This window comes from Tiliqua scincoides, chromosome 8, assembly GCF_035046505.1.
Source record: "Tiliqua scincoides isolate rTilSci1 chromosome 8, rTilSci1.hap2, whole genome shotgun sequence".
In the NCBI taxonomy this organism is placed as follows: Eukaryota; Metazoa; Chordata; class Lepidosauria; order Squamata; family Scincidae; genus Tiliqua; species Tiliqua scincoides.
Window position 1 is genome coordinate 58,167,815 of NC_089828.1, and position 26,391 is coordinate 58,194,205.

Sequence of the window (26,391 nt, forward strand, 5' to 3'; positions counted from 1 at the left end):
GTGGGTGCATGTAAGTGGCCCCTCCCCACTCACTGTTGGAGCCATTGGGGCAGTGATGGCAGGAGCTCACTTATCACGCTGCTCCCCCCCGCTACAGTATTTGGTGGAGCAAGTCCCACAGGCCTTCTTTAGCCATCCAGCACCCTGGATGCCAGAAGCCCACTCCCACAGCTGCTGAATCACATACACTTCCCCACGGACTGTCCCTGGAATGTGTGTAGCTTCATCTGTCTATTTAATCAATTAGAAGCCCCCCCCCCCCAATGCAATCCCAATCTGTTTATGTGTTCATACATCACAGCAGGTGTCATCTTTGTCATTCCCCATTTTCTCTCACTCAGGACAGAATACCTCTTCTGAAATGGCACTTAGCAAGAAATTTTTTAAAAATCTGCAGCTTAGCTGATCTCAGAGTTTTGTTCTGATTAATCAGCTGAACAATTCCAGTATCTCGGTTGTGCGATTATTTTATTACTTCTTTGAAAGAAATTTATTTTATTTTTCCCCCCTCGCCATTCCAACCTTCCACAAGTGAAATAATGGAACAGCAAAATGCAGTAATTCAGTCTGTAAAAGTCAGAATGTTCACAGCCAAACAGAAGTCTGTTTCCCCCCTTTCTTTAAAAAATCTGCACAGTTGTCTTCCCTTTTAAATGTGAAAACTAAACGGACAACAAAGTTCAACAGTTTGAAAGAATTAAAGAAAGATGCCTGTGCATTTCTTAAGTGGCTGAGAGCGTCCCACATTAAAACACATACAAAAAAAAAAAAACCAAAAAAGGAAGGAGAAATAAAATATAGATATTCTAAACCCACATGACAACAACAGAAAAGAAAAAAAAGAGAAAGATATAGTTTGCATTTCTGTACATTACAAAAGGTAAGAAGTTGGAAAGAAATTGGGGGGGGGGGTGTCCAAAAGGCATGTCCCATTGACCGTCGCCCACCACCCTTCTCCCTGCTTCTACCGAGCAAGAAATGGAATATATCATATTACCGCATTTCGAACGGGAGGCTAAAGAAAAACACAGATTGGAATTAAAAAAAAAATCTCTCATAGAAGAGCACTGGCCACAAGTGTTAACAAAAGGAAAGTCTGTTTTTTGTTTGTTTTTTTTTTAAAAAAATCTTGTCTTTGGGGAGGACAGAAGAAAACCGGGGAGAACAGCAGGATTCTTTTGTCATCTTTGGAACTGCAAAAGTTGTGGCTATTCAAACCAGAGTTTCCCCAAACTTCAGAAAACTGAGACACATTCTTTGCAGGCCTGAAAAGATGGAGTTTTAAGGCACCGAAGAGTAAGACACCTGCACTCAGAGAAGTTCGCCTCCTGGATTGGGTGTGAGTCACTGTTCTAGCGAGACTCCTCTGAGGGCAGGTAACCTTCCTGCGTCACTCATCAGAAGCGAGTGAATGGTCCAGCCACATGCAATACAGAGACAGGACGGAATCACCAGCCCAGGATCAAGGCTGGCTGGAAAAAGGCAAGCCCACAGCAGTGACTCATACAGAGACATGGGACCTGCCTTCCTCTGCAAAGGCGATCCTGCCACATCTCTGCATCAGGAGTGATTTAATGATCCAGTCCCATGGGATGCTAAGACGAAGCAGAATTATATGCCTACCACAGCGGAAGCTGATTGACCACACCAGAGCCTTGCATCAGGCAGAGACACAGTGGGCAACCTCAGTGCTGGGCTCGCAGGTTTAACTGTCATCATTTTACTGACTGACATATCATGGCACAGAAGCCTTCTTCTCCACCGTAAGGTTTGGCAAGCACTGGCTTGCAGCACACGCCTATGCATGTCTACCCAGAAGTAACTCCCATTGTGTTTAATGGGTCTTACTCCTAGGAAAGCATGTATAGAACTGCAGCTTGAACATTAAGTCATTAACACCATTTTTCTTTTCATCCCGGGGAAGATTTTACAAAAATGGAGATGGGGAGGGGGAGAAAAATTGCTGGGAGGGGGGTTGTGATATGGAAAAAGAAGGGGGGGAAACGCTATTAAGATAATAAGAAAAATAAAAATACAGATGTAGATTTTCAATAAGGAGATGGGGTGGGAGGTTACAACTGCAAAAGAAAAAGAAAAAAAAGAACAGAGAAGCTATGGAGAGGGGGGGCTCTAGTGACATCTTAGTGGTGACACATGCCATTCTGAGGGCACTGATTTTCCAGGCTATGAGGCCTTGGGAGGTGACCGGAGGACCAGGAGATGGGAAAAGGGTTCAAGAAGGCTGCCTGTATACAGAGAGAACGTCCAGGTTCCTCCAGGCCAACTGTCCCTAGTCTCAGGGCCCAAAGGATGGACTCCACGGCTCCCTAACCAATATGTAGACGGTCCCAGCTGCCTCTGGCTTGGTCTAGACAGGAAGCTAGGACAGGCAGGAAGTGCTCCCACCCTGCATTCCCACCATCCTATTCAAAGGCGTTAGAGGGCAATTTCAGCACAATTTCAGGGAGCAGAAAATGACATTTGGGGGCAGGAGTGAAGCTGAGCCCAAGCGGGGGCGACAGCACCCACACTTTTCGGGGGAGTGAAACAAGGTGAGTTGGGTGCAATTTGGGGGATATTTTGTCTGATAGCCCCCCACCATTAAACCAGACATAAGTTATTTCATGAGAACTTTTGACCTTGTACATAGCAACGTCTGCCTCAGTTGGGAGCTGTTTCAGGTCCTGAAACCCATCTCTCTCTCTCTCTCTCTCTCTCTCTCTCTCTCTCTCACACACACACACACACACACACACACTCACTCAGGGTCTCCAGAACCTGAAAGCTGCTCACCAGTGCTGGATAACTCCAGGCAGAACCAACCCCAACTCGAGCCTTGCTTAGCCACACTGCTAACTTACGGGGATTTTTTTTTAAAACTTGCATCCAACATCAGCAGACATCTGAACACTGCTGCCCCTTGAACTATGGGTCAGGTAATGAAATGTGGTGGAAAAGGTAGAAGGAAGCTTTTGCTAAACCTTTCATTCCCCCCCCCAACCCACCGTATTAAAGATGTTTGCTATGAGCATTTGAATGGCAAGAAATGGCCTCCCCCAAGTGCTGCTCTCTCCCCATGGATTCTGTATTTCCCTCTCTGCCTTGAGAATTCATCTGGAGTTGCCCAGATATTGCCAGCAAGTTTCCTCTTGGGCTGGGATGAGAGGCAGAGAGAAAGAGAGGGGGAGGGAGGGAGGACAGGCCAAGGAACGCCCACTCCCATCCCTGCCTCATTGCACAGATGCAGAACCATTATCATTGGTTCTGCCTTGACCAAAATGTCTAAAAAGTGGGTAGGGGGAGTGTGAGGAAGGGTCAGTTAGTTCCAGGAAGGAAGGTCTGGATAGGAGCGAACCATGGTAAGAACAGGAGCATCCATACCTCCTGCTGTTTCTCCGATTGGACACCGTGGCTGTGGCGGCCATTGTGGGTGCTTCCTTTGTGCCCGTTTTGATGAGGAGTGGCCGACCGACTGTGGCGGGTACAAGAGGAGGATGGGCTCCGGCTGGATCGGTGGCTGCTGGCCTTCTGGCCATCCTCTCTGTACTTGGGGCTGAGTCTGCAGAGGGCAGAGCAATGGGTGATGGATGCCCACCTTCCAGAAGACCATGTTCCTCTGGGACAAAGTGCCCTGTCTTGATCCCACCCCCTGGTTTGCAAGGCTCTGCCTCCACTCCACTATTGTCCAAGCTCCTACCCACACCTGCTTGCCCGAGAGGAGAGAGGTCTACCAATGGGTGTTGGCCATGATGTCCACATGGAACCTCCACATCCAGAGCCTGTCTATCTGGCTGGCCACTGGGAGAAATGAGAGGTTGGACTAGCTGGGCCTCAACTTTGGTCTGATCCAGCAGGCTCTCCTCATGTTCTGAATCTGCCCCTCCTAGCCGCATCCCCTCTCCCTACTAAGCCTCTTCCTGAACCCGAGGCCAAAGCAGGCGCAAGCGCACCCCACCTGCTGGTTGATTTGCAGTCACTGTAATCCGAGGAGAGAGAGGCACTCTGGGAGCTGCAGCTGCTGTGCCGGTGGGACCGACGGGTGGACGACCCGCTGTGCGACCTGGAGGAGAATGAGAAGTGGGGGCATTGAGGTGACTGGCCAGGCACCCGTGCCCAGGCAGCCTGGAACTGGGGAGGGGTGGGATCCTCCCATTAAATGACTTTGCAGCCACCTTCTGTCCAGGATTCTGACCCCTCTCCACCTGCAGGCTGTGCTCCCCTCCTGATCTTATGAATTAACTAGGAGGTTATCTGAATGGTCTATATCTTCTCTGAGGCATGTGGTGTAAGATGGGGAAACAGTGCAGGGGCAGAGGGATGCCCTGTTTAGCAGCTTCTGCCTAAATTATCCCCTGCCCCGCTGCTTCCTTTACAAAAAAGATGATTACATCCGGTTTGGTCCTGAACTTGAGCAGCCACCAGCTCCAGAAGCCCCATCCCAGGTCCCTCCCTCTCCAGCAGGTGGATGACGTCACTCCATATTTTTTTTTCCTAACCACCAATATCCTACTTCAGCATTGGGGCCCACCGGAGCTCAGGCTGCCCCTCCTGACTTGCGCTGCTGTTTGTCACAAAAGACCCACCAGACGCTCCCAGCGTGTTGAGCTGGCGATGGGAGCCTCACCTTTTTCGGTCTTTGTTTTTCTCTTTCCTTCTGCTCTTGGGACTTCTGGACCTATGAGACAGCAGAAAACTGAACACACAGAGAAGGAGAGAGAGAGGGCAGCACCAGCCTCATGAGTGTGGTGCATCTTCTAGAACCTTCTGGAACTTTCCAGAACATCTTCGCTGGAGTGGCCTCCCTTTCAGCTCAGTCCTAATTAAATGCCCCCCTCCACTGATGCAGACGTGACAATAGAGAATGCGCTGTATCCTTTGGAGGGGCTCCCCATTCCTCCCCCTCTCTGACCAAATTTTCCCACCCCCACCTTTTCCCGCTGCCACCGTTGGCTTACCTTTGCTGCTAGAGGTAGCCGGCAGTGGGCCTCTGGCACCAGTGCTGTTTGTGGCACCAGACTCAAAATGGCCACCGGTGGCACACCACACACATGGAAGGATTGGCTCACCCATCTGCTAGGTCTCAGGGTTTTCTCCAACTAGGGTTTGAACCTCCCACTCAGGTTTGCCAGGGATAAGACCAAAAACAACAGCACCTGGAGGTTCTGCAAAGGACTGGTGCTCCAACCTGGCCATTTTCGGAGCGCACGCAGATGTTATATTTCCACTAATACCCCTGGATTGTATGTTCCCATTCCACAGCCCTCCCCATCCCCGGCTGCTGGGTGATGTGCTGTTTATTGTGCTGCTTTCACAGTGTTGTGCGGCTTTTTAAAATTTTACAGCACATGTTTGACTGCTTCAGGCCACTGTGAGTTTATCAAGGAAATGAGGTTAATGAAGGAAAGCAAAGAAATGTGGGCTTCGGCAGTGGCATAGCTAAGGGGGTGCAGGGGGTAGCAGTTTCACCTGGTATCAAGCTTTAGGGGGGCAACAAGTTGAGCTTGACACTAGTGATCAAAATTGTAAAAATCTTGGTATGTATGAATAATACCATCATGTTATAAATCATTGGAAAGGTAATTTAATGCAGAATGCAATGAAACAAACTGCATTGGAATAGCTGTGTTCTATTAAAAGTTATGGCCAATTAACCAGAAAATGAAAACACAACTGCCTTATGGAACAAAAATTGGATTTTTTTTAAACGATTTTCTTAACTCTTCTGACTTATAGGATTGATTGTTCTGAGAGCCAATGAAATATTATGTTATTGATGTGTTGCAATGACATGTTATTATGATACAGCATGAAATCAATAAGGTGTTAATATGAGTCAGCTCTTATTTCATGTATCATAAAACAGTTACCCCTGCTAATTGGGTAAAAAGCCACTTTTTCAAGTGGTTCCCTTTTTATATTTAGCAGGGGGAGAACAACCATCCCTCTTCACCCCAACACAGTGTCTCAAACCGATCAGGGACACACTTGTCATTTATTTACTTAATTAAATTTGATTTTGTCTGGGGGGGCGGCGGCTACAAATCTTCTTTGACCCCAGGTAGTAGATAGTTGCCTTAGCTATGCCACTGACTGGGGGGAGGCAGCAGAAAAAGTGACTGGCGAGCTGCTGGGGGGAGGAGATGGGTCCCTCCCAATTTTCACTTTTTAAAAGCCCAGGTGTGACATCACTTCCGGTGGTGACATCACTTCTGGGGCAACATTTTGAGCTTGGCACTGGGCTACACGTTCATTAGCTACGCCACTGGGCTTTGGCCACGAGAGCGCAGTGCGAAGCCTGCCTGGCCAGTGATGGGTGGGGGAAGATAGCAGGAAAACAATTCTAGAAACCAGGGTGGTGGAGAAGGAAGAAGAGGACTCTGGCCTCACCTGTGCCTCCTCTTCTTGCGAGATCCAGATGCAGACCTGATGGGGAACCAACAAGAGGGGAATGAAGAGAAGGAGGGACACAGATTGCAATGCCAGTGATCAGTCTTTAACCCCTCATTTACCGCTGCTGTGGTACCCTTTGTCTATGCTGCCCTGTAGCAGTGGTGCTATCACATGAAATCTCATTCAGTCGTGCAAGATTTTGTATGATCTTGGCCCAGTGAGCTGGGAAGAAGAGGCTGCATGGTGCCCTTGTGAGCGCACTGTGGCACCTTGGGAGGTGGCCTATATACAGGGCAGTCCTCAACATTTCATCAGCTCTAAGAAGTACCAGCCAGGGGATGTACAAGCATGCTCAGGCTTGATCCTGAAAGACCAAGGTCACCGGGAGAAAGGATGATCTCTTGTCCCCATGGGGCACCTCTTCACTTTCCCCCCATAGGCTATGGGGACAATGTTTTGTTTTGTTTGTTTAAAGCTCCTTTCTCTTATGTTTTCCTCTCCTGTGAGGGAGGCAATCAAGGTGGCTAACAGCAAAACACTTCAAAACAACCATAAAATAACTGAAAACACACACACAAAAATTCACTCCATGACACCCAGTAGCGTAGCAGAAGGGGGTGCAAAGCACTAAATTTTGCAGGGAGTCTCACCACAGTGTGCAAGCTGCCCCTCCCTCCTTCAGAGCCATTCCAGATGGCGGGAGCAAAACAGAGGGGGAAGGGCTGCTTGCAAGGCGCTTTGAGGCTCCCTGCAAAACGAAGTGCTTTGCACCCCCCTCTAGCTACTCCACTGACTGGAACAGAGGTGGTGTGTTACTGTGGGAACTGGGAAATGACATTTCCCAGGGCTCCTGGCACCTGGCTCACAGCTGTTGCATTGTGCCAGGCATCAGAATGTGGACATTGGGGGGGGGGGAGATTTCTGCCCTCCCACTGCTGCTATTGCAGAATGAGTTGCCATCATACTCTGGCCTCCACCACCCAGTCATGGGTGCCATCATGCTCTGTTGCCATCATGCTCTGGCCTCCACCACCCAGTCATGGGTGCCATCATGCTCTGTTGCCATCATGCTCTGGCCTCCACCACCCAGTCATGGTGAATCAAGACATCTGGGAATGCTGAGAAAGAAGGCAGAGGTCCCCACAGCAGGTTACCTGTCTCTTCTATGCTTTTTCCCTGTCTTCTTCTTCTTCTCCTTCCGAACTGGGGAAGAGCTGTCCCCGCTGTGAAGGAGACACAAACAATTGAGCCGAGAGGGAAAGCCAGGCAGCCAAGACAGGATTGATCAACATTTGCTAAGCCAACATTTGGACTGACAAAGGCCAGAGGTGGGCACTTTGGAAATGGGGGACAGGGGTGGAGCGGCCCTGCCCGTTTTCTCAGATCCACAGCCCCACAGTTCAGTCTGGAACTCCTGAAGGGCTGTGGTGGATCAGATCAGATGGCCATCTTACCCAGCGGCCTACTTCCCAGTGTGGTGAGCCAGATGGGAAGGCAGCAGCTCCCTAAAGCTATCTGGGGGAGGGAGGGGCTTTGTTGTTTCGTGCTGTGTTAGTCATTCGTTTTAGACTTCCTATGTCGTTCTGTATAAGAACATGAGAAGAGCCCCGCTGGATCAGGCCAAAGCTTCCTGGATCTCACAGTGGCCCACCAGATGCTCAAGGGAGCACAAAGACAGCAAGATATCCATATCCTGTTGATTGGCAACACCTGCCATTCTTGATGCAGCCTATTTCTAAAACCAGGAGGTTTCACATGGCCGTCATGGCTTGTAACCTGCAATGGACTTTTCTTCCAGAAATCTGTCCAATCCCCTTTTCAAGGCATCTAGATTCAGAAACCATCCCAACATCCTGTAGCAAGGAGTTCCACTTATGCTGGGTCAGGAAATATTTTCAGCTCGCTGCCTTCGACTCCTCTATCTTGGCATGGAAAGGCAGCAGATGTAGACTGATATCTTCTCCCCAAAACTGAAACCAAATGCCAGCCTTTCTGCAGGTGGCCAGGAAAGCTCTGCCAAACCAGAGTGAGCGAGGAGGGTGGGATGGAGGTGGGGAGGGAGCACATAGACATGGGCCAGCAGCCATGGGTCTCGCTCTCTCTCGTTCATTTCATTGAGACCCATCCCTTGAAACCAAGATGAACCATAAGAACAGCAACTCACCTGCGCTCTGATCCAGGCTTCCTCTTTTTGCTGAGGTGCAAGACAGGAAACAAACTGGGGGTTAAAAGAGCCTCTTTGGAAAAGGGCAGAGCGGTTGGGGGAAAGGACAGGCTTCCCACATCCGGGCTGAAGGTGGGAGTTCAACCAGGTTTGTGATCCCACGGGCGACATGGAGCCGAGCTCACCCCTTGAGTCTTCCTCCAGCAGCCCTGTGAACGAGCTGAAAACGGCATTCCAGGAGCCCTGGCTTCCCCTTCCTCCCCACTTTATGATCTTTAGGCTGTGAGTTCCTCTGGGACAGGGGTTTGTCTCCTCCCTCCTCTGCTATTGAAAGTGCTTTGAGAACCTTTTGTTTAAAAGTGGCATTTAAACATTCAAACTGAATAACAGAGACACCTCAAACACCCCAAAAAATTTCCGCCCTCCTGGGGGTTTTGTAACTTTCATCCCAACACTACTAGAAAGGGGTGTGAGGAGTGTGGGGCAGGGAGGGGTGAAACTGGGTGGGGAGGGGCCATAATGGGGGTTGGGGAGGGGGTGGGAGGGTTGAATCCAGCCAGTCCTGTCCCGATGAATATAAATGCTGCCTTATGCTGAGTCGAGCCTTTGGGCCTCCTGAGTGGTCCCTGGAGCTGCTGCTGGGGGTTGGACTGGGGGCTCTCTCACAGAGTGATGGCCCCCACCTCCCAGAGTTCCAAGCGAAAGCAGGCCCTGTGCAAGTTCCCGAGGGAGGAGGTGCTTCTCCCTTCCCCTCATTAGCTGCATTTTCCACTAGCCCAGATCAAAGCACGGAGGCTCATTAAAATGGTCGGGGCGTTCCAAGGAGAATGTGGTTTGCACAGGGAGTGGAAGCCTTGGAGGGGGAAGGGAAGAGGAATGTGCGGCTGGCAAAACTGGCAGCAGCGACAACCCCCCCTTTCCACCTCTTAGCGCAGCTGGGGTGCAGGTCGCAGTAGGGCAGCTAAGTGTATAAAAATGCCTCAGTGGCAGGGGGCTTGGGGTTGGCTCCCCACGTAGGCAGGAATAATGAGCAAAGATGGCCACGGGCAGCTATTCTGAAGTCCCACACTTAATTTGGACGGGGCAGGCAGGAGCTGCGAGCAGGCCAGGGAAGCCATGGCTACTTCTTCAAGGTCCCAGTTAGGGCTGGGTCTCGCAGGGAGGTCTGCGCATGTGCTGCCAGGGCGTGGTTTGTTTTGGACTAATTAACTGCAAACATTCTGTCTTGCATATGTGGAGTTTAAGCCCTACTTGTGTCCTTAGGAAGGCTGAGGGCCTAATTCTAACCCTTGCCAGTCCAGACCAGGCAGAGCCGTCATGGCTGGGAAGGGAACTAGACAACCCAGGAGAAGTAAGTAAACATTTCGCTCCATGGGCCACCTGGTCTCCAGCGGGTTTCCTTGGATCTAAGCCAGCTCTTTAGCTGGTGGAAGTCTAAGGAGACTCCAGGGGGCAGTTCCAGGCTGGGAAGGGGCAACAGGCTCTCTCCGTGTGCAGCTGCCATCAACATCCTCCCCTTTCTGCCCCTGAACCGCTCCCAGTTCAGCCTAGCCCACTCCCCACCCCAGTCCACTCGTGATCCTCCTCTGAACCTCCCCCACCATCGATTTAGTGGCCACCGCATGGGACCAAGGAGGTTCTGTGGGCTGCTGTGGCCAGCACATGGCCTCCAGCCATTTGCCCAGGCGGCTGTGGCCCACTGAGCGGTGAATCAGCTTTCCTGCCATTGGTCTAGGACTTACACAGATGAATCAAGAAATTTTTTGGTGTGAGCCCCAGACGGGATCGGGCTTGAAGTGTCTTTTTTCCCACTGTAATTGCACGTAATGGAAGCAAGCATGTATGCTTCCTGTTCACCTTGCCTCCATTCCATTCCTCCCTCTGCAGTATCTCTTGTGTCAATATACAGATTTGTAAACCTTTTGGGGCAGAGACCTCTCTTCTCACAAGCACAATGCCATGTGTATTGATGACACTACAGAAATAAGTGCATGACTTGACTTGGGGATGTCGCCAATTGCTGCTGCACCTGAAAGGGTCTCTACCCCCAAACTTCTGATCAGCTGATACTACTGCCTTCTCCTCCCTCCCTCCCTCCCTCCCTCCCTCCCTTGGGGTTTGGTTAGTGACAGAGTGGAAATCGGTCATTTTCAAATCTTGATGGTCTCATTAGTGCTCACTTCAATGCAAAGAGAGCATAAAGCCCCAGATCTTCTTCTCTGGATCTGAGACAGAGAAGAAAGGAAACCCCCCTTCTTCAAACCTCCCGGACATCTGTCGGAAGTGCTGTGAAAACTGCATTTCCCCATTCTCTGAAGCAGTGGCAGGAGTCAGGGAGGAGAAGAAGGGAGACTTATCCTTCCCTTCCTCCAGTCCCCTGCCGCCACCATAAGGAAGGCAAGGGACAGAGGGAGGAATGGGAGAGGGGCAGCTGGGTTGGTGTAGTGAGGGCCTGGGAGGCTCCGCAGAGGCCAGGGTGGGGTAGGTCCCTGTCATGCTTCCAATCACTTATTTGTGGTTTCTAAGCTGATTTGGGAGCCTGCTGGGGGAAAGGAGCTCTCCTCATCACCTGCATTGCCACTGGATCTCAGAGTCCCGGATTCCAGTTCTGCACCTGCCTGCCTGTCCTTCCAAAGAACGGCTCCCTGCGGAGCGACTCACCGGCTTCGGCGGTGACCCGATTTCTTCTTCTTTTTCTTTTTAGGTGGGGGAGAGGTGGAGGTGCTGGATCGCCTCTTCAGCCTGTGGGAGAAAGTGGGGGGGGGGGGAGAGAGAGAGGTAGTGTAGAGACACCCATTCCTTAAAACTTTCTTTGAGAGGTAGTTCTCAGAGATGACAGAGGAGGAGGCCAACCTGTGCCTGGAATGGTTGGTTGGCAACCTTCAGTCTCGAAAGACACTGGTATAAGCCTACAGCACCTGGTATTCCCAGGCGGTCTCCCATCCAAGTACTAACCAGGCCTGTCCCTGCTTAGCTTCCGAGATCATGGTATAAGCCTACAGCGCCCGGTATTCCCAGGCGGTCTCCCATCCAAATACTAACCAGGCCTGACCCTGCTTAGCTTCCCAGATCATGGTATAAGCCTACAGCACCTGGTATTCCCAGGCGGTCTCCCATCCAAGTACTAACCAGGCCTGTCCCTGCTTAGCTTCCGAGATCAGAAGAGATCAAGGTGTCCTTCTGATAAGTTGCCCCTTCGATGAATGTCTCCCTCCCCAGGTTCATAAGGGAGGCTCTTACTGGGCAGTCACGCTGGGTGTTGGTGGTGGCTGGGCTGCAGCCGCCATTCCCTCCACCCACCCACCAAATGGGGGTGACCCACAGCAACATTGTGTCAGGGTATTAAGAGGAAAAATCTCCAGAGGCTCCTCTCCTCCCCCCTCCCTGCTGCCCCGCTCCTCGCAATCCTCTTTCAAAGCCTTCATGAGGACTTTGGCACACACCCCCTTTCATCCAAGTTGCCACTAAGCCCGACTGCAGGCCCCCAAAATAACCAGCCACTCTTCTGCATTTATACTGGCACCCCCTCCTTCCTCTGTTGTCTGCTTCCAGACTGTGAACCTCCTGGGGCAGGGACCTGCCTCCTCCTCTGCTGTCAAGTGCCACACACATCTCAGAAAGGCACCTGCATTCCTGATGACTGCTGTCGTCTTGGTAGCTGTCAGTTGCACAGTCGCACTGCAGTGGGCAGCCCTCCCCGTATTCTGGGTATTCCACAGCATACTCTTCTCCGTCCACCATGTGATGGTTCTCTATCACTCTGCCCAAGGGCGATAAAGAGGAAGGCAATGTCAAAGGGGTTCCTATGTTGGTGCAGATCTATCTGCCACCCCACATACCAGCCCTGCATGTTGGGGACATACATGCAATAGCAGATAGGCCGATGGCATGACACAGGTCTGAGCCACGAATGTAGATGGGGTGCACATGGCTGCAGTGGCGTAGCTAGAGGGGCTGCATGAAAGCGGCCCTTCCTCCTCCCCTTCGGAGCCATTTTGGGCAGGGGGGAGCTAAACAGAGGCGTATGCCTGGCTCCAAAGGGGGGGGGGTGCTTGCAGGCTGTGGTGAGGCACCCTGTAAAACTTAGTGCTATGCCTAGTTAGCAAAACTAGTGGCAAAACTAATGGCACCTGTAGCCTAGTGGCAAAACTAGGTATGCCACTGCTACAGGTGTGTGACTGTAGACAGTGTGACTCAGGGCACTGGATGGGAAGAGTCTTAGGGCCCAATCCTATCCAACTTTCCAGGAGTAGCCGCAATATAGCCCCAAGGTAAAGGAACAAATGTTCCCATACCTTAAGGAGGCCTCTGTGACTGCTGCCCCACCACAAGATGCAGTGCATGCCCCATTGGCACAGCTGCACAGGCACTGGAAAATTGGATAGGATTGGGCCCTTAGGCTGGACACAGCAAGGCTCTTCTTACTCAAAGGGGGTTCTGCTGTTTCATGAGGCTTGTCCATTTGACATGCGCTTGCAGGAGCTCAAACTCCTGAACTGGTGAGCAGCAAAGTCGCACCACAGATCACGGCAGCAACGTTTGGCAACCTCACGCCCTCGGTCTTTGCACTTGGATTTTGGAAAAAAGCCTAAGTAATTATAGAACTGAGGCTGGCAAATGCTTGCAGAACCAGCCTTCCCTCTTTGTCTGGCTTCCCCTCGGAAGATGTCGAGAGGGGGAAAGTGCAGCGATAGGCAGACGCAGCCCGGCAGGCATTAATCTCAGTCTCTCAGGGAGCTTAACCCAATTACGAGTGGAGTGAATAATTGGCTGCTTGAAGGGAAATGAACCCCAGGATGTTTGGGCTCAGGAAGTACAACAGAGCTGTCAGTGGGCTGGAGAGGCTGAAGTGGGAGCCTGGCTTGGGATCAGAGGGCCTGTTCAGGGGATTCTCTTTGTGAGCCACTACGGAGGCTGGAGTGAACAATAGATGTGAATGGGGCATGTGTGGAGGGCTGCCTCGTCTAATGGCAGAGGTCTGTGTCGCAGTCAATTCTGCACCTGCGAAACACAATCCCTGCATTTCCATTCCTATGGAAAGGGCCGGCTCCTCTCCCAGTCAGAGAGCGGCTGGCGACACCATCCTCTCTCTAACCTGGCTATGTCCTAGTGTAGACCCGAGTGGACACTCGCTACCGCGATGTCATCAACAGGAAGCCAAGCAAATGTCGGCCTGGGAGAAAAGCTCTTTGCCCCAAAATGTAGCCACTTTTGGGCTGGGTGTTTGGGGGTAAAAGGGGGTCTAAAGCACCGCATCTGTTTTCCAAGGGGGGGACGCAGGATTTTGAGTATGAGTATTCCAGCCTCTTTAGGCAAGTGGATACCATATTATTTTTCCCAGAACAGCAGCACGCCATGATGTAGTGCCGTTTCAGAACCTTCTAGGGCAGTGTTTTCCAGACTGTGGGTCAGCACAGTATGCAAGCGGCCCCTTCCCCTCCCCTCCCCTTTAGAATTATTCTGGGTGCTGGGAACAAAACAGAGGCTTTGCCTCTTCTCTGGGTCTTCTTCTGCATTCGCTTCCCTTTGCTCCCACCACCAGGAAAGGGGAGGGGGAGGGACCACTTGCACGGAGGCTCCCTGCAAAACTTAGTGCTTTGCACCCCCTCGAGCTACGCCATTGATAGGGCCGTATTTGTATCCATTTCTGTTCATTTTGAACCAAAGGACCCTAGAAATAAGTGGGACAAATGGCAACAAATGGGGAACTCCATTGCAGAATCCCCACATTGCTGTTGATTTTTCATTTTAGAAAACTAAAACAACAATGAAATCAGCAGCCATTACTTAACAGAACAACAGCCTGTAAGAAACACTGGCTTGGGGTCCCCACATTTAAACAAAACAGCTGCTGGGAAGGGGGAGGGGCTGCATGCGACTTTCTGACCCTGAGTGGATGGTTAAGGAAGGTGATGCCATTTCTTTTACACCTTAAAGAATAAAAAATGAAACTCAGACATAAAAACAAAAAGACAGAAGCCAACCGAAAATGCGATGCCCAAAGAAATGAACCAATGAAAGGAAAAACATGAAAAACTGGAATAACTGAAAATGGAACAAAAACACTGAAAGCCCCACTGTCCATTTTGCCCGGCGTTTTCACCACCACAGCCTCGATTCCTCAGCCCTAACGAGGCATAAATATTCAGTGGCTCAGCAGGGCCTGTTCCTGCCCCGATTGACCTGGTTTCCCCACACCCGGAACCACAGATGATGGATTAGAAGGGCGTGTGGATTGCTGGCTGGACTGTCCAGCGCTCAGCCACTAAATCACTGTCAATCCCGGAGATTGGAGAAGCATTACCAATGGGCAAGGTCTGGACTCGGGGAAGCAAAGTCGCAGCTTCTGATGGCAAATGGAAGGAATCAGATGAGGCCAAAGACCCAGAAAAGAGCATGACTGAGGAAGCGGTTTCTTGCAGTCCAACCAGGCTGGTGTGCACTTGAAAGGCCACCTAGAGCCAGCGGGATCTACGGGCCTGAGTGTTGCGCAGAGAGAACTCACTCAAGACTCCCAGCAACTGAAGCAGTGCACCAAATTCTGTCCCACCACCAGTGGTGTAGCCAGAAGGGGGGCAGTCGGGTGAGTAATGCAGTACACACCATGTAAGCAGCCCCTCTCACTTGCCGTTGGGGCCACTCCAGGCGTACACGACAACATGCAGGCCTGCATATTGCCATCCATGCCTGGAATGGCTCTCACAGCCAGTGGGAGCGGCTGCTTACACAGTGTGTTGCAGTGCCTGCAGTATTTACCCTGCCCCCCTCTGGCAACACTACTGCCCACTACCCCTGGTGCTGCTGCCGCCTCTGTGGCTGCTTCTCTCCCACCTGCTCCAAGGATGAGAAAAGACGGAGGGGAAGGGAGTGAAAGAGGAAAAATGGAGGACGGGAGAGGAGGACCCAGCACTCTTGTCCCTCTTTTGCTCCACCCCCCCCCTTACTAAGCCATGGAGAGAAAGAAGGAGAAGTGGTAGAGGCAGGCATACAAATGGAGGGGGAACTCCTAGCAAATCCATCATTGGATGCAGTTGCCTCAGTTGGCCTAGTGGATGGGCCCCTATGCATAGACAATCTGCACCGAGGCCTTCGACAAGGTCAGGGATGGCCACCTCATTCGTGCTGGCATTGGTTGTAAGGAGGCTTTCTTAGGTGGTTTTGTTTCAGTCGCTGAAGTGTGCCAGGGTGGCCGGTTGGGCCCGTCCAAGCAACCGAGATGCCTGATGATGTCACATGAAGGGGGACTCATGACATCATATAATTGTCAGCTTGGAAGGAAGAGCGGGAAGTCTGGGCAAGAGGCAACGGGCACCTGAGAAAAATGAGATTAAAAGCCCTCTTTTTTTGGAGAGAGGGTCATGGTGGCAAATTAGAAACCTAAAGTTGGGTAATGTCTTTATTACTCATGAGCATGACTCAGTGGTGCGCAAGCATCCACTGTTTCTAGAACTCAATGCTAGGCAGATGTTAGGCAAAAGAAAGTTCGGGGGGAGCCAAAGCAGGACATCATGGAAGGTGCCCCCAAGTCTGCCGCTTGTAACAGTCTTAAGATGGGGTGCAGAAGACAGCAGACAGGCTTATGCAGAGTGTCAATGGCTGCGGTAAATTGTCCCAGAATACCCCCTGGAATAATGCCATGTCATGTTTGCAGTGCCCTGGGGCGCTCTGGGGAAAAAAGATTGTGGCCAGCAGCCAATCAGAGCTGGGAGGCAGGCCAGTGGGTTCAGAGGAAAGTTGCAAAGACACCCTGGAAATGCAAATGCAGCTTCATGCTGGCTTTTGCCCCTGACTCCCATTGGAGCTCCCAAGACATTGTCTTGGAGGATGGTCAGCCTAGCACTTGTTCAGACATCCTGGAGACCTTGAGAAACAAACTGAAATCAAGGGTGCAGAGATAAGGAAGCCAGAGTCTCTCTATTGATCAATAGATCTACCAATCCATTCATCAACCTCCCATGGACATATTGATCCCATGTTGCCCAACCCAGCCTTCCCACCGATCCCCCCATACTCACATCTGCCGTCCGTGCTGGTCTTCACGGGTGAGCACACCCTCCTTCTCCATCAGCATCTGCCGGAAGGTTCCTACTTTCTGCCGGATCTCCTCTTCAGAATACCTGCCAGGACAGACAACGAGAGGGAGAGAAAATGGGTAACATTTGTGGTTTCATTCTCGCACAACCACCTGGTGTTGCTTTAACCAATGTGTGTGTGTGTGTGGGGGGGGGGTGCACTCTTGAGACCCTATTACATTTTGGGGACTCTCAGATTCTGAGATGGACAACCCCATCCACCCATTTTGGAGGCTGCTCCACAGGGGCTATATTCCCCAGAATTACCTGAAATGACGGAATGTCCAAGCCACTGGCATTCCTGGAAGGGGGTGGCAAAATGCAAGTTTTGCAAGCTCCCAAATACTGGTGTAATGCACACCTGCCCCTCGCCTTCAGAGCCAGTTGTGGCTGGGAAAGCAAAGTGAGGAGGAGGAAATGCTTTATGGCGGCATTCGGGAGCCTGCAAAACTTAGCTTTTGCCCCCCCCCAGAAGCGCTAGTGGTCCAGTTTAATTACTATTATTACTACTGCATTGTTGTTGTTGTTAAAGGATACGCATACACCTTTCTCAAGGAAAAAAGTTCACTCAACTGTTTACAGAGGAAATGAACACAAGAGGGAGCACAGACCTGCCTGCCCGCCAGCAATATGCAGTAGTGGTTGCGGGGAGGGCAAAATGCAAGAGCCTTTTTCACTCCTTGCATTTGGCCTCACTGACGGAAAGCCTTCCTGGCTGGCTTCAGGTTCCCAGCCAGCTGTGCGCTGACTGGGTGATCCACCCAGCGGCTGGTGCAGCTTTCACAGCTCATTAACTTGGAGTTATGGCCTGGCAGCCGGAGCCGGACACTGATCTTTGCTTGCACCAGAGGCTCTCCGTGATGGGTCTCCCATGGCACGAGTTGCTTGGTCGATACTTCCTTGATTTATAGCATCGGTGAGACATCCTGGGAGGGGGAGAGCAAGGAGGGAAGGGGAGAAGGGAGGAGGAGGAGGACGAGCTTTCCACTTGGAGAAATGCTCCAACTGCCCTGCCACCCTTGCACCCTTCAAATGCAAGCTTGCCTACTGCACCCATGCAGTAACCCATGAGAACCTGTGCCAAGAGGGGCCTCGGCTTGATGGCAGAGCCCTGGCTCTGCATGCAGAAGGTCCCAGGTTAAATCCCTGCCTGGAACCCCGGAGAGCCTCTACTAGTCAGCGCAGATCACACTGAGCCAGCGGGTCCAAGGATCTGACTCAGCAGAAGGCAGCTGCACAGGGACACAGTTAAAGGGGGTGCAAAGCACTTTTGGCAGGGAGCCTCGCCGCAACGCGCAAGCAGCCCCTCCCCTTTGGAGCCATTCTGGGTGGGGGAGCAAAACGGAGGCCTCTTCTCTGGGTCTTCTCTGGCATTTGCCTTTGACATTTGCCTCCGTTTTGTTGCCCCTCCTGGAATGGCTCCGAAGGGGAAGGGGAGTCACACTGTGGTGAGGCTTCCTGCAAGACTTAGTACTTTCCACCCCCTCTAGCTATGCCACTGCAGCTGTGTAAGAGAGGGAGGCCTGAGTGGGGACAACAGCCTGAATTCTCTCCCCTCCTTTTCCTGCCAGTGTCCACTAGACGACCATGTTTGACTGAGGCCACAGGCCCAAGCAAACATTGCTACCTTGTCCCTCTCCTCAAAGTGCCTGCCTAGAGGGAAACCAGCTTGTGAGTAATGCTGACTCTGATCCCGAGAAGTTCTGAGCACCTCTGTGGATTTCCAGCCCCTCCACGGCATCCTGTGTGTAGGAGTTCTAGAAATGAGGACATCAATAATTCTCATTCATCTAACTTCAAAGGGAGGGAGACATGTGTGGCAGTGACGCGGCAAAGGCAGAGCAGGGCACAATGGGCGTGAAAGGCAGGAGGAGGGAGGCTGCTAGAGCCTGAACATCATCATGCAGAAACCTGAAATTTGGCCACACTACAGAACCCACATCTGCCCTGTGGAGTGAAACTTGTGCTGAAGGCCTTCCCAACAGACCACACCCTGTGGCTCATATCCAAGGCCTGGCGCAGCAGGGAGGCAAACGGTTTATCCAGAAGCCAGTCCCACCGTGTTGAAGGGGGCTTACTCGCAGTTAGGTGTGCAGCCCCAAATCACAGGCCTACAAATGCTCCCCCTGAAGCGGACGACACTGAGTTCAGTGAGACTTGTTCCTAGGTCAGCATGCAGAGGAAGGCAGAGCTACACATCAGGAAGCCCCAGGTTCGAGCCTTGCCTCTTCCATGACAACCAGTTCTCCCACAGCTTCATATGCTGTTGGCCAGGGACAGCCCTGTCCTATCACTGACAAATAGTCGCTGCCATTCTAGCCTTCAAAATAGCTACATCTTTAGCCTGAGCTCTCAGTCTCTGCTGTGCAGGAATTTGCTCTTTGTGTCTTCCAGAGGAAACAGACCTGCGCACTGGGGAGGGCCTGGAGTGCACTGGCGAAGCGCCTGCTTTGCACACAGCAGGTCCAAGCCCAAACCAGTGGCGTAGCTAGAGGGGGTGCAAAGCACTAAGTTTTGCAGGGAGCCTCACTGCAGCATGCAAGGGGGCCCTCCCCCTCCCCTTCGAAGCCATTCTGGGTGGTGGGAGCAAAACGCAGGTGTACACCAGGCTCTGAAGGAGAGGGGGAAGGGCCCCTTGCATGCTGCGGTGAGACTCCCTGCAAAACCTAGTGCTTTGCACCCCCTCTAGCTATGCCACTGGTTCAGACTCAGTCCCTGGCATTAGCAGCAGGGACGGGAACGAGTCTCTGCTTGTGAGCATCTGCCGGTCAGAGCAGGCAGCCCTGAGCTCCAGCAAAGCATTAGCTCATCTCCAAAGTGCTCAGATTGTCCCACTGGTTAGGAAAGAGGGACAAATCGATCTGGACAATGTCTGATACCAGGAAGACGGAGCTGGAGGGCTCAGGCAGTTGCAGGCGTCTCAGCTGGGCATCTGAGCTCTGTTGAATTTTTCATGACCAACAGACATGCTCGGCTGTTCAATAATAGAGGCGCTCACCTTGGTTACCAGGACCCAGCAGTGCGGTAGACATCGCCAGCCCCTCCTTCTACCCCACTGAACCCCTCCTTTGACCCCCACCTCCTATTCTGCCTCCCACGCGTTCACAAGTTTCCAACAGTGGCCAACATGTTTCCAACAGATGCCTGGGGGAAGGTGGTTGCCACAAGCAACAGACTGGGGGTAACGCCGGCTTGGTCCGTCCACTTGCCTCCACTGTCCCTTTTCCTCCCTGGATTGGGAAAGGAAGAGAAGAGAGTGGAGGGGCAGAGTGACTAGAGAGATGCTCTAGTGAGTCCATCTCTCACTTCTTCCACTCCCTCCAAGGAGTTGGAGGAACTGAGGTTGGCTCAGCACCAGGCAAGGAGGGGCTGCACTGAGGATGCCATCTCAGGCACCAGGAGGACTTCAGCTGGCCTGTTTCCAACCTCCCCAAATCTGACTCTATTCAGTAGTGGCATAGGGGGCAGGTGCAGGTCTCCTCAGGTGCCAGGCTGGCAGAGGGTGCCACGTGAGGCTCAGCCAAGATGGCAGTGGCAGAGGAAGCAGCAGAAACACCAGTGTGGTTCCAGGTATGTAGAGGCTGATGCCACCTTGTGTATTGGCAGCTTTGCGATCTTGCTGCCCCCCCTTCCTTCCTTTCTGGGGGCTCAATGAATGGGGCGCTGCCTTCATTGGAGCAGGCCTATCAACACCCAACGGAGAAAATGCAATTTTTTATTCCTACTAAAATATGCCGGCTTAGTCACCACGACAGCCGAACCGAACCTCCCTGCGCAGAGGCAGGTGAGAGGATCAGATGCAGGTCCATGAACCAGCTCAGCACAAAGAAGCAAGAACAAGGACTGAAGAGCTGGCGCTGAAGAACCGGATTGAGCTTCATCTCATTCCCACTCCCTGCTGCTTCTGCCTTCACAGCTCCACTCAAAAGGATGACGCCACTAATTGATCACACCAAAGCTGAGGAGCTGGGCTGCTGTTCTGCATCTCTCCGGTGGCTTCATTAAGGCCGTGGCTCCTTCTTGGTCAGCCCTGACTCCTGTGATCACAGGGCAGCCGAGGGGTGGCAGAAGGAACACGCTAAGACTGTGCAGTGATCAGAGGGGCTCATGGGCACTGGCACCTCACACAGGCTTGCCCGTGTGCTCACATTTAAAAGCTGGAGCCACAGGGAAGGGCAGGGCCTGCCCTGGGAAGGGGCTGTCGCCCCCAGGGAGAGCACCTGCAGAAGGTACTCTGGGTAAGGCTTGGGTGAGGATCCTGGGGAGCCACTGCCAGTCTGTGCAGGCAGGACTGAGTTAGAGGAACCAAGCGCTCGACTGAAGAGGAGGGGCTGCCTATGCTCACTGTTTCCAAGCTGCTCTCCCTTCCTGCTCACTAGCAGTGAGCCAGGGACTCTGGATGAATCCTGACTCCGCAATGGAAGGGCCATTGCTATGAGAAATGGGGAGAATGCTGAAGGGGGAGGGACACATCGTGCTGGGGCAGAGAACTGGTCCTGCCTACTTCACGGCCTTTATGCTCAGGGTTATGCACCTCAGAGCAGGGATGTGTGGTCCGGGGAGGCTAGGCTAGAGCTAGGGCAGTCCAGAGCTCAGCCTCCCCTTGGATTGTGCAGTCACTCAGAAACTGGGTGGAGCGCATGCACAGTCACAGGGGATCACATTGTGCATGCCCAGTTTCTGAGTGGTTGCACGAGCACGGGGGAAGCTGAGCTCTCATCGGCCACGGCGATGGTCTCTCCCTGTATAGAGATTTGAGCTGTGGCAGCAAAAGCTCAGCCTTCGCTAAAATTGGACATGTGCTGCGTAGAAATAATGCAGAAGCTTGGTGACCTAGAAGCTTGACGGTTACATCATCACATCTCCACCACACTTCTGGGTCACCGAGTCCCACGTACACTGCCTCACCAGCCGGGAACCTCAGCGCATGTCACTTCCTCTGAGGACCAGATTTGTGGGGACAAACAGCAGAGGGGCTTCTTTGCAGAGATGCAGCTCTTGAGGGTTCCTGGAGGGATCTGGCTGGCCACTGCTGGAAGCCTTTGGCCTGATCCAACAGGACTTTTCTTATCCGTTTAAACTGGACAAAATATCTCAGTTGAACTAACGTCTCTGCAGGCAATGCTGTGGACTCCCAACAAGATCCATGGGAAAGGATCTCTGGTGCCCCACAAGCTTTGCTCAGGTTCCAACAAGATACCGTTCAGCAACCCTTTACACCAAAGGGAACTTTGATGGGTTGGACCCCTGCACTGGAGCTTCCACTGGGGCACTGGTGGAGATATTTTCTTTCATCTGCTGATAATTATGTTAATTATGACTCTGGCCCTAGACAGACACTCATCCCAGACAGACCTCCTGCCTTCCCTTGGAGAGCTTTCTGAGGAGAACATTAAGAAGCATTCCCTTGGCTGGAAGGACCAGCTAGAAATGATAAATATATGTCCCTGTGTGTTATCATGCCAGCAATGTTTGTGGTGGTTGGATGTCGGAGAGTGGGGGCCAACACCAAACAACAGACAGCCTCTCTGCTCATGAGCCTCTTGATGTAAAATTTTAAGTTTCCCCCCCCCCACCTTTTTTCCCAGATGAATTTCTTCAGGAAAGGGAAAAAAAAAAAGAATTCCAAATCCCAAACATTCGAGGCTACATTCAACTCCCCCACCACTCTCATTGGGAGGTCACAGCCTGTAGCCACCAATTAAATCAGTGGCATAGCTAGAGGGGATGCAAAGCACTAAGTTTTGCAGGAAGCCTCACCACAACGTGCAAGGCGCACCTCCCCCTCTCCTTTTGCCCCTGTTTTGCTCACCCTGCCAGAATGGCTCAGAAGTGGAGGGGCCACTTGAATGCCGCAGTGAGACTCCTGCAGAACTTAGTGCCCTCTCCAGCTGTGCCACTGAATTAAATGTACGCACACTGCTCAGGAGGGGCCGTCCACTCAGGACGGGAAGTCTCTCTCTGACAGTCCACATCAGCCGACATCAGAGCTCTTGCATATGGACAAACAGAGCTGCCTTATTCCAAGAGACTATCAAGCTCACTAGTGTCTACCTGCACTGGCTGGGTGCAGTTCTCCATGGTCCCTTTCAGCTGTGCTGTCCGAGATCCTTGTAACAGGAGTTGTCAGAATTTGAACCTAGGACCTTCCACAAATTGTAGCCCAAGCCTGCTCCAAAGCAGCAGCATCCCAAATTCCACCCCTGGCTCAGCTCAGCTCTGTTCATTCAAGACTTCCCATTTCACACCCTTTTTGCCAGCCCCCCCCCAGCAGAAATGACCTCTTATTTTTCACATCCTACCCCCCCCCAAAAAAAAAACTCTTCCAATTAAACTAGGCTAATTGTTTTCACCTTCATATTTTCTCCAAGAGAATTCCGGTGCGTGTGTGTGTGTGTGTGTTCATTTTTACAGCCCTATCCAGGAAAATCAGTGTTTTGGGGGAGCTGGTGGCTTCACAGCAGTGATGGCAGCCTCCTCTCATTCTTTAAACTCAAAGTGCTGTTGCTCCAGAGCAGGGGTGTCCAAAGTTTTTGGCAGGAGGGCCACATCATCTCTCTGACACTGTGTCGGGGGCCGGGGAGGGGGAAGAATTAATTTACATTTAAAATTTGAATAAATTTACATAAGTTCACATACATGAATATATTAAAGATGAATTTATATGAATGAATGAAGGTCTTGCAATAGCTCAAGGCCTATAAAAGGCCTTGCACAAAGAAAGGCTGGCCTTTCCTTTGCCGCTGCTACTGCATCACAGACATGAAACAACAAACAGTGGAGGGAGCCCTCATCCCACAGCTAATGTGAGAGGTCAAACAGTCGCCCTCACTCTGAGAGCAGTTGCGTTGGGCCAGTGCGGGCTCCAATGAAGTTCCAGAGGACCAGAGGCTCATTGGAGACTGGGGGCTCCCTGAGGGCCACATTGAGAGGCCTTGAGGGCTGCAAGTGGCCCCAGGGCCGGGGTTTGGGCACCCCTGCTCCAGAGTACTGTGGGAGTGGCAGTGATGGTATCACTACTCCGCCGGATAGTATCTTTCCTCCCAGAACACAAGGGTCTGATGCCATCTGTGGAAGTTTCATGTGCTCAGCCAGATGAGCAAGAACAGAACAGAATTCCTTTAAAAAGAAATCCCAGCCCAACAAACCAGGCAGCCCACTTGGTTTGCTGCGCCTGCAGGTCCAGAGTCTTGACCTGCGTCGTGACAACTGGGCCTCATGGGAGTTCTAGGGAAGTGTTTCCCAGGGTGCCAGAAGCAGCAAGGCAGGCGCTTTCCTGTCTGGGCTCTTGCCACTGATGGGAAAGCAAGCCTGACAGCCTGGTCTGCCGGCAGCTTCTGAGTCACAGGCCAGCTGGGGGAGCTGGGAGCAGCTGCCGCATTTTATCAGGAAGGGAAAGCCTCTGCCCTGCCACCCCTGGAGCTTCTTCCTGTCCTTCACTTCAGCAGAGGCACGGAAATCCCTGTGACTCATCTGTCCCTTGGTGCAGTGCAGGAAAAAAGAGGCCATCACAGCTGAAATCGAAGGCAGAAGTGCTCAGGCGCAAACAATGTTCCACACTGACCCTCCCTCCAGCTCTCCAGGGGAAAATGTGGAACTCAACAGGATGAGCCCTTGGAGCGAGCACACGCTGCCAAAGCCTTGGACGGGCTGGATCGACACGCCTGCCAGCAACTCAGCTCTTCCTTATTACCATGACTTTGGTGGCTGGTTCAAGCATGCGCAAAATACCAGGTGGTACAGTCCGTACCAGACTGAACATTTGGACTGAAAGTGAGAGAGACTGCAAGCACTGGTGCTCCCCACATGAAAACAGATCTCTGTATGCAGAAAGGTGGTCTTCAGGAAGACTGTTTAGCTAAAATGCTTCCTTCGGCATCTAGTTCTCCTTATGCACAGAATTTAGTTTGACTTGGGGGAACATTCAAGCATGTTATCACCCCCCTCCCCCACAGTGGCTCAGTCCAGGAAAGCACAAACCACATCAGAGTAGACACCGAGCCAGTAGTCCTCCCATGGTACTTTCCCAAAGCTTCCTGGAGATATTTCCTAGGTGTTGATCCCGGGACTCGCTACACACAAAGCAGCTTCTCTGCCAAGGTTTTTATCACATCAAACATGGGCTTGAGACTCAAGCTCCAGAGCTTCTGGTGCCTCATTTCAAGGGCCAGGCAGGGCTGGGTCACTGAGCCTGGGCCCATGGCCACCGATAACACACCTCAACCTTCTGTCCTGGTATGAGAACATCTGCTAGTTGTTCTGGTTCTTCCCGAGTTCTGTCTTGGAAGGAACCTGTGAGCTCCATGTTGACTTGAAGGATTTCCCTGGGTTTAGTTTTAGATTTCATATTTTCAGAAAATTTGGAGGGGAAGGGTGATGGTTCAACCGTTTTTGTCTCCCTTTTTTCTAAGCAGCCCCGGCTGTGCTTTGAAATTGACTCATGCCTTTCAAAGGATGAGCCGCATCTGCAAGGAAACCCCTAAACTCCATCTTCCCAAGCTGCACAAGTTCACAAGCTGCAGCCTGCCTGGGCTTCTCAAATGTGCCCCTCCCTGCACCATTCTTTTGCTGACCAACAATCCGGTGAGAGCCCTGCGGGACCCAAAGCCTGCAGCTGGACATTTGGGTTGGTACTAACAAAGGCATCAGCCTGCGATTGCATCTTCTCCACACCCAGCCTCAGCTGCCTATAAGAGGCCATGTAATGGAAGATCAGAAGATCATCAGGTGGGTGATGTGGTGTTGACAGCGATTCCCTGTTTTGACAGCTCTGGGAAGGGCAGGACTGGCTCCACAGCTGTAATCAATCAAGGCCAATGGAGACCTGGATGGACACCTGAGCTTCATTTGACCTTGATGGGGCTTTGAATGGACGTGGACTCATGGACTGAAGAGATGGCTCAGCTGAGCCTAACTTGGACTTAACAAGGGGCTAGCAAGGTAGCTCACAGCTGAGCTGAATTTTGGATTATGAGACATCCAAGGATAAAAGGCAGCTTCAGAAGGACCAAAGCCTACCCTGACCCAGAGGGAGACGCTACCTGATCCAGAGGAGACCTGACCTGACCTGACCGGAGTTTGACCTTGGACTGTGACCCGGCATATCGTTTCTGGACTCTGCTTTGGCAATCTGCACTTATTGGACTGGGACTGGACTCTGACTTTTGCCTGCTGCACTTGTGAGTTTAACAAGGGAAGCTAATTAGCCTTAAGCGGGCACAAGGCCCAGTGGGGAGGAGCTGTGGCAAGACAGGCCATGCTCTCCGTCTCCCTGCCCACCCTCCACCTCTTGCTCAGTTGCCCCAAGAGGCACACAGCTCACCCTTGTTCCTCCATCATCTCCTGGAGCTCCATGCACTTCAGCTCCACTCGCCGTTTCCGCTCGTGGTCCAGGATCTCCCGGTGTGCCTTCTTGACGAGACCGGCCTCCACCAGCCGCACTTCCTCCTCTGGCTTGTGCCAGGAGCCCGAGGCACCGGGCTGGGGGAAGCCATTGGATGCCTCCTGCGGGGAAGGCATGCTGGCACCGTTGTTGCAGAGGGACATTCAGGCTGGGGGCCCGTTGCCTGCTGCTTTGGGCTGAGGAAAGAAAGAGAGGAAAGTCAAGTGTTTATTTCAAATTAAAGCAAAACTGGTAAAAACCTGAAATGCTTCCCCCCACCCCCACCCCCTGAGCATCCTAAAGTAGTAGAAACATCTTCACAGCATGATGGCTGGATGGCTAAATGGAACCTCCATACACTGGGCCTCAATATTAGGCACAGG

General features: G+C 52.0%; 1 protein-coding gene across 1 annotated transcript in view; it reads right to left on the reverse strand.

Moving 5' to 3' along the window:
• SRRM3 (serine/arginine repetitive matrix 3) overlaps window positions 1–26,172 on the reverse strand; it is a 42,051-nt gene extending 15,879 nt beyond the window's left edge. Inside the window, exons 1-10 of the mRNA XM_066634737.1 lie at window positions 25,949–26,172; window positions 16,570–16,671; window positions 12,180–12,314; window positions 11,216–11,296; window positions 8,555–8,584; window positions 7,545–7,613; window positions 6,388–6,423; window positions 4,625–4,675; window positions 3,956–4,060; window positions 3,382–3,559 (exon numbers count right to left, since the gene is read on the reverse strand). Coding sequence (XP_066490834.1) covers window positions 3,382–3,559; window positions 3,956–4,060; window positions 4,625–4,675; window positions 6,388–6,423; window positions 7,545–7,613; window positions 8,555–8,584; window positions 11,216–11,296; window positions 12,180–12,314; window positions 16,570–16,671; window positions 25,949–26,172 — 1,011 coding nt within the window. The remainder of the gene's footprint in view (window positions 1–3,381; window positions 3,560–3,955; window positions 4,061–4,624; window positions 4,676–6,387; window positions 6,424–7,544; window positions 7,614–8,554; window positions 8,585–11,215; window positions 11,297–12,179; window positions 12,315–16,569; window positions 16,672–25,948) is intronic.
• Between the last annotated feature and the right edge of the window lie 219 nt (window positions 26,173–26,391).